Below are 12,375 nucleotides of genomic sequence, written 5' to 3'. Positions count from 1 at the left end.
GCAGTGGTACAAGGTCCTCAGGTCTGATTGTACCTTATTTTTGTTGTCTTCCTCCCCTCAGATAGAATTGCTCTGGGACATCCCATCAGTAAATACTGAGGATCTGTGCCCTGTGAGGTACAAAAAAATAAGATTTTTATAACAGCTTACCTGTAAAATCCTTTACTTCGAGAACATCATGGGGACGCAGAGGCCCCCCCCCCCCTTTCTAATACACATATATTGCTTTGCTTCAAAATGGAGTTACTCCCAGTAAGGGGAAGGGTTATATAGGGAGCTAAACTTCCTGTCTAGGGTATGCCGGTGTCCATCGCATCGCCTAGGTGGTGCCTGTATAACCCACCAGTAAATACTGTGGCACTGTGTCCTGTGATGTACTCCAAGAAAAGGATTTTACAGTTAAGCTGTTTATATATATATATATATATATATATATATATATATATATATATATAATTATACACACACCAGTCACTTTATTTGGTATACTTGTTCAATTCACAACCACCTCCAAGGTTTACAGAGAATGATCCAAAGAAAACATCCAGTGAGCGGAAGTTGTGTGGACGACAATGTCTAATTGATGTCAGAGGAGCATGGGCAGACTGGTTTGAGATGATAGGCAACAGTAACTAACTCAAATAACCACTCATTACAACCAAGGTTTGCAGAATACCATCTCCGTATTTTTGGTGAGAAAATTACTTGGAACCCCCAAGTTCACCAAACCTGTTATACTTGCCTGCTCTGTACAGTGGTTTGCACAGGGCAGCCCGGATCCTCCACTTCTTGGGTCCCTGGCTGGAGCATCTGGCCCCTCCCTCTTCTTGAGTGTCCCCACAACAAGCAGCTTGCTATACCTGAGATGAGCTGCAGCTCCATGTATCCATTCATACACAGAGCCACAGTTCAGCTCTGCCCCCTGTCACTCCCGATTGGCTAACTGAGTTTGACAGCAGCGGGTGACAATGGCACCACTGCTGTGTTTCAGTCAATCAGGAGGGAGAGTCCCAGAAGGCTGAGGCACTCATGGACATCGCTGGATGGGGCTCAGGTAAGTTTGTTTAGGGGGGCTGCTGCACACAGAAGGCTTTTGATCTTAAAGCAGAGTCCCACCCAAAAATGGAACTTATGCTTTTTGGAACTTCCCCCCAGTGTCACATTTGGCACCTGTCTAATCCCACTTCCGGGCATAGATAGCCATGGGACAGATCGTCTTCGGGTGCCGACATCATGGGCATCCTGGACAGGTAAGTGTCCATATTTTAAAATTTATTTGTAGCTGCTGACTTTAAAAAAAAATGATAATAATTTGGCGGAACTCTGCTTTAATGCATAAAATGTGTTCAGACAAAAAGCCTTTACAACCACTTTAAGAGTTTATTCCAAAATGTGTCAGCTTTCAATAATGAGTCACCTTGTCTGGTAACTTTTGTATACAATGCACACCTGTGATTCTAGGGTTTAATTTTAATTTTAATTTTTTTTTTACGACATGTTGCCTTTTATAGCTTTAATTTGTATAAGTTGCGCTGAGTAAATACAGCTGGACACAACAAAAACTGTGTCTGTCTTCATTTCAGGCTGCAAAGCAAAAAAATTTGATTCTTTTAAAGGGGAGTGATTTTTCTATACCCACTGTATTAGAGTGTCTGCTACCAAACAAGTTATAATGAACCTGTAGTGAGTACAGATTTACTTTAAATGCCAGCAATTGCAAATTACATGTTTGGGAAAAGTCTCTTCTAAAGTGTTATCTGTGGTCAAAACAGAATATCATGTGTTTATTTCCACATGTATTCAAATGCTTTCTATCCTACTTTTATTAATCCAAATGAACCTTAACCACTTCCCGACCAGCGCACGACGATGTACGTCGACAGAATGGCACGGGCAGGCATATTGGCGTACAGGTACGTCCAATATTCAATGCCGCCCTGCCATCGGGAGCGCGCCGGCGGCGGCGCGCTCCCGCGCTGGTCGGGACCCCCATGAGTCCGGTCGCGCGACCCGCGGACTCGATCGCCGCGGGCATCCCCGCGGTCGTCTCACGGAGCGGCTGAATGGAGCAAATGCCGTGTAAACAGCATTTTTCCATTCTGCCTAGCAACTAGTGACGCTGATCTCTGCTTCATGTGATTGGAGCAGAGATCAGTGTTCACTAAATGAAAGCCCAACCCCCCCCACAGTTAGTAACATACCCCTAGGAACACTTAACCCCTACACTGCCACCCACTGGTTAACCCCTTCACTGCCAGTGTCATTTACACAGGAATCACTGCATTTATATAGCGGTGATTACTGTATAAATGACAATGGTCCCAAAAATGTGTCCAAAATGTCCGATGGGTCCCCCACAATGTCGCAGTCACAATAAAAATCGCTGATCGCCGCCATTACTAGTAAAAAAAAAAATAATAAAAAATTATTAATAAAAATGCTATAAAACTATCCCTATTTTGTAAACGCTATAACTTTTGCGCAAACCAATCAATAATCGCTTATTGCGTTTTTTTTTTTTACCAAAAATATGTAGAAGAATACGTATCGGCCTAAACTGAGGGAAAAAAATGTTTTTTTATATATTTTTGGGGGATATTTATTATAACAAAAAGTAAAAAAGAATGCGTTTTTTTTCAAAATTGTCGCTCTATTCTTGTTTATAGCGCAAAAAATAAAAACCGCAGGGGTGATCAAATACCACCAAAAGAAAGCTCTATTTGTGGGAAAAAAAGGACGTCAATTTTGTTTGGGAGCCACGTCGCACAACCACGCAATTGTCAGTTAAAGCGACGCAGTGCCGAATCGCAAAAAGTGGTCTGGTCTTTGACCAGCAAAATGGTCCGGTCTGCAAGTGGTTAAGTATGTAATCTTGCTCTCTAAAGACCCACACACATTTACATCCTGCAATTCTGTGAAATATTTTCACTATGCCCCATGAGTAAACACTGCTGTGTCACACATTTCAGAGCCTGCCTTCTGAAATACTGAAGAGCAGTTTTAGGAGGTGAAGTTGGTACAGGAATCACAGCTTGCAGGCTTCAAGGTACCATGGGATATGTGGAAAAGGAACGGCAATGCTATTATTGAGATCCAAAGTGCTGCACACGCTGAATATATATGAAATGGAAAAGTTTCCCCATGGGGTTTTATTACCAGCAAAACATTAAAGCGGGGTTCCACCCTAAAGTGGAACTTCTGCTCATCGGAACCCTCCCGCCCCCCCCCCCCCCCCCGGTGTCACAGTTGGCACCTTTCAGGGGGGAGGGGGGTGCAGATACCTAAGACAGGTATTTGCACCCACTTCCGGGAATAGACTCCCAGGGGAGTCTATGCTGTTTCCTGTCTCAGCGCACTGTCTGCTGGGACACACACGGGTCCCAGAGACAGCACGGACCATTCCCATTGCGCTGCGTGTCTCGCATATGCGCAGTAGGGAACCGGGAAGTGAAGCTGCAATGCTTCACTTCCTGATTCCCTCACCGAGAATGGTGGCGGCAGCAGCCGAGAGCCAAGCGATCGATCGGTCTCAGCTGGCGACATCGCTGGACCCTGGGACAGGTGAGTGTCCATTTATTAAAAGTCAGCAGCTGCAATATTTATAGCTGCTGACTTTAATATTTTTTGGTAGGTGGAATCCCTCCTTAAAGAACTTTTTTCTTTTTCAAAAAGGTATCAATTTTTATTTGATAAAAAATACAAAAAAGGGCAGAGGGAAGAACTCTAAAAGAAAATGCATTGTAACAATGAGATCATTTCACAATGCATTTTCTTTTAGAGTTCTTCCCTCTGTATTCCCTCAGAAGAAGACTCCTACTTCTAAGGTCGAAACGTGTCTGTTGGGGAGCATAGTATCATTACATAACTGTCTATATCATGCTATGTCTTTTGTATGTACTCATGGCTGTATCATCATGTACATGTTTTGGCTATATGTCCAGAGCTCATGTTTTAATACAATAATGCCCTCTTTGTATTTTTTATCAAATAAAAATGGATACCTTTTTGAAAGAGAATTTCTTTAATGTTTTGCTGGCAATAAAACCCCATGGGGAAATGTTTCCATTCCATGGGATATGTGATCCTTAGAAATGTAAAGTAAACAGCAGAGGAAGTTGCAAAGCATGCAGGGAATCCAGGAAGTTGTGGAAAGAGATGGCAGCAGAAAGGCAGAACTCACAACATGAAAGGAGATTTTCTTTTTCAAGTAAGCTTATATTGGATTATGAAAAATAACTATGGTTTGTTTTGATATTACAGTGCCGTTTATAAAATGAAAATGTATGCTGTGACTATAGATAACCTTTAATGTGCTGGCAATGCTAATTGCCTTACTGAGCTTTTTGCTTCATTGCTTTGAGCGAGTAACACCCAGAGCAAATAAGATTTGAAAAACGTTTGCTTTTCCCCCTTAAAAGTCTTCTGTGTAAATGAGGCCAACAAAGTGCTAAATCTCTCCATAGCAACTGAATGAAATTGAATGCGTTTCTCAGCCCTTAGACTCAACTCGTAAACCTAAGGAATCGCTGCTTTCAAGACACTCTGGTTGATTTCTGAAATGTTATGTGAACTGAATCTAAATATACTGCAACTTTCTGTTGCATCTTTATATAATGAGCTTCTTTGGGGCAGAGACGTTAATGGGAGCACCTGAAAATGTGCTTTTATACTCTACCATTTAAAAGTGTGAAACTTTTTCAACCCGCTGGTTGAAGGAAAAAAACCGACTCGCCTATGGGCTGCCTTGGAATAAGCAGATTCACGTGGACTTAAAGCTGAACTCCAGCTAACACTTTTTTTGGCAGATACAGCAAACTTTTTTTTTTTCCTGTTGAATAAAGTAATAATTAAAAGCGGACCCCTGTAAGCACACTATCGGTGGTAAATGGGTTGTCAGCCCTCTAAGGCAAAATTTAGACTTGTGTCTTAACTGCGGTGCCTCTCTGAAAAGCGTTTGGATTGCTTTTTAGCGGTGATGAGGAGCCAATGGGATGCCTCCTCCCTGCTTGTTTAACTCTAAATGTTGCATCAAAGGGCCGCAACCGTGTCCATTGTATGCAGTTGTGGGGTGCTTAGGCTGTGACCCTATTTGCTGGAATGTGACATCAGCCACCACAGCATGTGAGCAGGCCCGTCTGCTACCTTTGCATATTTTTAATTTTAATGCACCCCAACTGCAAGTCTAAAGGCCCCTAATTGCCATTTTTTCTGGGCAGGCTGGTCTGCTAATGGAAGTTAAAAAAGGAGACTCACTGGCTGGATGAAAAGGTGAAAATAAAGAACAAAACTAAAACCGCTACAGCAATTAAGAATTATGTTGCAATGTGTTACTGTTTCTGTTTTTGGGTTTAATACAACTTTAGGAACCCCCTAGGAACTCTGGTTAAAGCAGATGCTAAATTCAAAAAATAAAAAATTGCAGACAGGCGCAAAATACACTTACCTGCCCGTTTTTAATGCTCTGAAGAACGTAGGTTGAGCTGCACATGCGCAGCTCTGTTTACATTTCTTGAACAGTGTTCTGGGATGAATGACTCCTATGAATGCACTGAATTGATGTCATACTGCACCATCCAATCAAAATGGCTGAGGATAGGTACCCAGAAGATGCCAGCAAGGGGGCTCATGGATGCTGACTGTTGAATAGGTGAGTATTCCTGTTTTTAGTTCCACTTTAACAAAAACTGTTCAACGCATTATTTGTATGTTCATGTAGGTGTTTTCTAGTCCATTTTACTGTGGTAAACTTGTTTCTCTGTCTTCAGAACGTAGATTGCAGAAAATTAAAGGTCAGACCCATGAAGTGACCTCCAAAGAAATGTTACATTCTTTAGGCCAGGCAAAGAAGGAATGTTGGGATCGATTTCTACAAGAGACATATGAACCTGAAGCTTATGTTGGAATTAGTGATGTTGATAGCAGGTAGGTGTGAATACACCAATGTTTATCAGAATCTTTAACAATTAGGCCTCATGCACACAGGACTTTTTCTTTCTCCACCTTTGCTCCAGGGGAGGAAGAAGTGGCGCAAAAAGAAGTGCCTTAAGCTGCATTTTGCAAATGTGTAGTTGTGTCATTAGTTTGGGCGTTCATTGATTCCATTGGCCAGAATATTAATTTATGCTGGCTATTGGAGCGAATAGGCGCTCAAGCACTTTTTTTTTTTTTTTTTTTTTTTTTTTTTGCCAAAACGCTCCTCTCCTGAACACACAAGTGATGTGTGTGTGTGTTTTTTTTTTGTTTGTTTTGTTTTTCCTGCCTGTAAACGCCAATGCGTACATTGACTTTTTTTCTGCCTCTAAATGACCCTCTATGCAAGCCGAACACCTCAAACAGCCAAGTTTTTTTAATGCCCTATATTCATGAGACCTTACAGGTAACAAGAAAACACTCCTTAACCATTTCGCTGCCAGGCCCTGTGCTCCATTTTGTACGCTCAGTTGGCCAGACCATCTTTGTAATTTTTTCCTTTTTGCTTTTTTATTTTTCAAACTATAAATTTTCTGAAAGCACATAATTAGTAGAATAAAAAGAAGGTGCTACTGATTTTTTTTTTTTTTTTTTTAGACTCCGCAGTATTTGCAGAAATGTCTATCAAACCAAAACATTTGCAAAAAATACACTAAAACCATTATTAGCAGATAAAAACAGCATATTTTACAAAATTCCTACTACTTATAAAAGTTTAACTTGCATTGAGTTAATGAATAACAAATATTTCTAACTTTTAAATTGCACCTTTTTGAAAAATGGTGAAAATTGAACAGACGCAAAAGTGTAAATATCCAAATTTCTCAAAAAATCTGAAGGTTTTAATTTTTCCCTTACAGCTTTCAGAATTAGTGAAAGACCCCCAAAACCATATTGTTTCTGAAAGCATATGCTCCTTTTTGCAAAATGGCGAAGATCAAACATACCCAAAAATTTCTCAATCTGGAGGTTTTCATTTTTTCACTTATAGTTTCATAGTTAGTTAGGTTGAATAAAGACACCAGTCCATCCAGTTCAACCTGAGTGAGTGTCTACAACTGTCCCTATCCCTGTACATTGCACACTCACATTGGTCCCTACCCTCAAGGAGCCCATCATTTTATTTGGGGTTGGGGGGTCTTTGCTGATATATCACGGGTCTAAACAGACCCCGTATCTTTTTTTTTTTTTGAAACAGAGAAAGGGACTGAAGATGGTCCCTTTTCTCTGTATCACTTTACTTGAATGAAAAATGGGTATAGAGATTCCATTTATTCAGAAAATTACAGTCTGATACATTGTAACACTCGCGGTTAAAATATATTGACTGACAATGTCAGTGGGCTCATAGTAGTGATCACTGCATGCGCCCGCTGTTTTACAGGGGGGAGTTTAATAAACATGTTTATGCCCCCCCCAAGCCCTTACTTCACCCCCACCCACACTGCCCCCCCCTTTCCCCCCACCGCGATCTCTAGCCGGACAGATCATAGGAGACCTGTGCAGGGAGAAGCTGCGGGAGGGGAAGGAGAGATGCCGCTCAGAGCCACCATGGATTGAGGGTGTGGGGGCATTTAGGGGGTGAACTGACTGATGGGGGGCACTTTTGGGCCCCCCCCCCAAACTCCCCATGCAGCACCTGAAGCTGGCGGGAGTGGAGGAAGAGGGATGCCGGCAAATTATGGTGGTGTGGGGGGGTTAATTAGTGCTGGGGGAGAGGAGAGTGGAGGGGGCAGCTTTATATGAAAGGGTGGGGGGGGGGGGCAGTCACATTAGTGGTTAATAAATATGATCAGCGGGTTGTAATCTGCTGATCAGAGTTATAGAATTGTTCAGCAGAGTCCACTGAACCATTCTGATATAAGCTTATAGGAGAGGGAGAAAGGAGGTCCCTATGCCATACTGACCTGGCCACCTGAGGGCATTGTAGGTCTTTACGAGTATGGACTTGGCAGTGAAAGGGTTAAAGTATAAAAATCCTAACAATGATCTTTTTGATTCATTTTGTTCCCAAAAACATAAGAACATAAACTTGGAAAGCTTAAAAACTGGGGATGTAAAGACTCAATCTGCACAAAGTTCCGAGCTGAGGGTGGACCTCATCATTGCATGTGTAGGAGGTGAGCATGCATCTGAGAGCAACTTAGGGAGGTGACAGCATTCGATTAGTCATGGATGGAGGAAGCCTGCTGGAGCCAGGAATTGGGTAAGTAGTATAAAAAAAAAAAAGCATTTTAACCTATTCAGGACCCACTGCAAGGAAGAATGTTGTCTAATTTCCAGAGTTCAGCTTTAACATATTAAATCACAGATCATTATCCTTACTTTAACCAAACTGCCTTGACTTTATTTTTAGCTTCCTACGCCTATTGATTTCTTCTCTTTTTCAATTCTCACATTTCCAGCACGCTAGAACATTTGAAGCGATGGATTCAGCCAGAGAAAGTGGCTCTAAATGCAGAGGAAGTGCAGTGTCTAATACCTGGCGAAGCTTCCACAAACAATGGTGACAATGAGCAGGACAGTGCAACTGCTGAGCACTAAGAACCTGCCATATTACCTTTTATTAGGCTTTTGTAAATCTAAAGATCCCAGTTTCCACAAAGATTGATGTATGAAGGTGGTTCATTTTCACCACTTATGCTTCAGCTTACTATGTACTACTCTTGTCATTCCGTTTTTTTTTTCATAAAAACCTGTGACATATATATATTTTTTTTTCTCTACCAAAATATTAGTATTTTATTGCAACGTTTAATTATTGTATATTTAACAGAACCTGTGTTATTCCCTGAAGTAGTTTATTTGTATACTTGTGTTGTATTAAGAAATAATTATGACTAAATAAAATGTTTGATGAAAAAAAAAATAATTCACTTTAAAGTTCAGCCTGCCCCCCCATACAGATTTGCACACAGCTTACCAACGTATATCAACAAGCGACCAAAACATAAAAAACGGTACTGCTCAGATGCCTCGGAATAGTATCTCCACCTACCTGGCTACATTGATGGTTTGCGCTGGTCGGTAAAGACACTAGGTCATCAAACTCTGATTGGACTATAGGAAAATGGTGCCCGTCTGCACTCATTATGGCACACTGTACTAATCAGTAAACCAAATAAGTGTGAAGAGTACTCAACAACAAAGCTACACATGGGCAAAATGTTTTAGGGGATCTCTCTATGGATGCGGAATGAAAGCTGAAGCTATTTACGCTTATTTGGTTTACTGAGTTCACAGTGTGCTGGTACTGAGTGTAAACAAGCACCATTTCCTTATATATTAACAATTGCTTTATAGTAGAACATATTGATGTGATACAGTTTAAATTGTGCCTATTGATTAATTGCTCTAGCATGGTATAATAGGATATTGCAGTGTATGTAGCATAAACTATTACAACAGGTATCCTTGAGACATCAGTAGTGGACAGAACGTTGATCAGTTTAGGTAATTATCAGCCAGAAGCCTAATTAAAATAGAGCTAAACTCTGTCAGTCAGTATTAACTATTTTATTTTGAATCAATAAGCTGCTAGCATTATTACATCAATAGGAATGTATATTCTATTCCTTTTTTTTTTTTCAGTTGCTTCTGTATTTCTGGCATGGGACAAAATGATTTTCTTATCTGAAGGAGGGACTTTCTCGGCTAAGCACACCCTCCTGCCTGATCCAAGGGCAAATGGATTAAAGGAAGTAAATGGGGTATGGAATTAAAATGTACAGGGGTCCGGTAGATAAAAAAAAAAAAATTCCAGCAGGGGTCTAAGTCTCATATTTATGCTATGACCCAGATCTTTCATATCACAGCTCCTCCGTACATTGCAGTTTCCCCTTTTTACATCAGTGTCATCAGTCCTCCCCTTTACATCATAGCCTCCCCTTTACACTACCGTGCCCCCTTTTCTATTGTTGAACCCCTTATTTACATCAGTGGCCCTCTTTACATCCCAGCACCCCTTGCTTTACCATACAGCCCTGTTTTAGATTACAGCACCCACTTTGCATTACAGTGCCCCTCTTTACAACACAACACCCTCTTTACATCACAGCAATCCTCTTTACAGCATCCCCTTTACAAAATAGCCTCCCTTTACATTACAGAACAGCTTTTACATTACATCACCCCCTTTACAACTTCCTAGTCCTCTTCACAACACTTCCCTTTCTAGTTGCCTTCACAGTCCCCCCCCCCGCCCATTATGTATCTCCGTCCCCTTCACACCTTCACAATCCCTCATTTTCTTATATCTCAGTCCCCTTTATAGCTGCCTTCACCACCTTTCTTTTATACTAGCCCCCCCCCCCTTGTATACTAGTCCCCTTCGCAAGTTTCCCCCCCCCCCCCCCATTTCTTGTTGCCCAGTTCCTTTCACAGCCCACCCTTCCTTACATTCCCCAGTCTCCTTTACATGAAAGCACCCTGCCTTTTACATCACACTTCCCCCTTCCAATCATAGCCCTGCTCCAACCTTTCTAATCTTACCTTACACAGCAGTTGGTAGGCAGATGGAGCAGCATGTTTGGACAGAAGGCTGGACCTCATAACTTCTCCTGTTAACCGGCAGATTGGTTGCTTGTACTGCCCCACCTCCTAGCCACAAATCACTGGCTTGTAAACTTGAAAAGTTGAGCAGTTCCACCTTCTGTCGAGACATGCCACACCTTCTGCCTACCAGCTTCTGTGGAAATATATTAATGCTCTTACCAATATGTGATTTATCGAAAAGGTACCTACATCCGGAAATGGTAAATTCTAGACCATAGGCAATAGGGAGGGGACAAAAGCATTTTCCTGGTACCGCCAAAAGCATTATAACCAAATAAAATCAAAAATCTTTAATACAAAGGTTCAAAAATTACCCATATAGCCATGACTTGGCTATAACCCTGATGTTTTACCCATACTTTTAAATATGACACATATACAGGTAGGGTGTACAGTTAGCCAATACCTTGGCAGAATTTATGATTTCTTGGCCATTTTCCAGAGAATATGAATGATCGCACAAAAACATTTGAAGCCATTTATTATCAATCAACTGTGTTTTACTCTTTTTAAATCATAATGGCAACAGAAACTACCCAAATTAACCTGATCAAAAGTTTACATACCCTGGTGATTTTAGCCTGATAACATGCACACAAGTTGAAACAAAGGAGTTTTAATGGCTATTAAAAGTAACCATCCTCACCTGTGATCTGTTTGCTTGTAATTAGTGTGTGTGTGTTAGGGTGTTTCATTTTTTCAAAGATGTGATTTTCATATTAGTTTGCTTACGCCCCGAGTCTCAGTGACATAAAAGATATATATGCCAAATTTCAACAAGATTGGATAATATTTAGGGGTTGCACACATTGATCATTTTTATCATAGCAAAGTCTGTGGGCTTCACTTGACAAGAAGTCATATACAACAATGCTGGATGAAAAAAGTCCCATTCAAGGCTTTCTAGAAGAACAAGTAAAAATGGTTAACTACATCCAAAATGTCCTAAAAGATGTAAGTCATCCAAAAAAAAGACTACAAAGAGTTATTACAACACTCACTCCTGTACCTAGGAGGTTGGTCTAAAAATAACTTCATTTTCAGGATTCCAGGGGCACTGCATCAAGCAAGGTGGATGGCAAATGCACTTAAAATTGTCCTCTTCACTAAACAGTTGAATATTCCTCAACGACAATTGGAAGGAATGAAACGGGTTGTGCATTTTGTCAGCCTCATATTTGTTTGCTTTTGGCATGAGGCAATTGTAAGTCAATGGGCTCCAAAGAATGATTTGGATATGCTACAGCTTTTGAGCACTTACCCAGATGCAGATGTCAAAAAATGTGCTCTCAAAGTTGCTGAGACACCTTTGGTATCTGTCAGAAACAAATGTAGGATTGGCTTTTTTTGGATGAATCTATTACTCAGGCTGTTAAGGAAAATATGACCGAATTTAGAAACCAGACCTGCAAAAAAAAAGGAAGTGAAACGATTAGAGAGTAAAAACATGTTTTTTGAAGGAAAAGACCTGAGCCATTTTATTACTAATAAAACAAAGATATTCTTTGAATTGTTTGGGATCCACGACATGACAGAATACAAGGGATTGCATCGTTCAAAGTTTATTAATAAGTTGATTGTCTATCATTACCTATTAATCTTAGTGTATAATTGTAATAGTATTTTACGTTTGTGATTTCTAGTTTTCCCAATAAAAGTAATTAACATTGAAAAATCTTATTTTCTCTTATATTCACCAACCGACACAGCTCCTCTCTGTAACAAATGGGTTGTTAGCCTTATCACTAGAATACTATGCATTAGTTGTAATACAACACCTTGGGTAACAACCCTCCCGGCTGCAGACAGACCTCAGTTTTATTTTGCCTAGTATAGGAGAAGGACCTAGGA

General features: G+C 40.7%; 1 protein-coding gene across 1 annotated transcript in view; it reads left to right on the top strand.

The window, feature by feature from the left end:
• CCDC32 (coiled-coil domain containing 32) overlaps positions 1–11,176 on the top strand; it is an 87,918-nt gene extending 76,742 nt beyond the window's left edge. The window contains exons 3-4 of the mRNA XM_077464892.1: positions 5,766–5,922; positions 8,376–11,176. Coding sequence (XP_077321018.1) covers positions 5,766–5,922; positions 8,376–8,514 — 296 coding nt within the window. The 3' untranslated portion in view covers positions 8,515–11,176. The remainder of the gene's footprint in view (positions 1–5,765; positions 5,923–8,375) is intronic.
• The last annotated feature ends 1,199 nt before the right edge of the window (positions 11,177–12,375 follow it).

Source organism: Lithobates pipiens, unplaced genomic scaffold (genome assembly GCF_037356315.1).
Source record: "Lithobates pipiens isolate NorthernLeopardFrog02 unplaced genomic scaffold, aLitPip1_a1.2 Scaffold_30, whole genome shotgun sequence".
NCBI lineage: Eukaryota > Metazoa > Chordata > Amphibia > Anura > Ranidae > Lithobates > Lithobates pipiens.
This window is presented reverse-complemented; position numbering and strand designations above follow the sequence as displayed.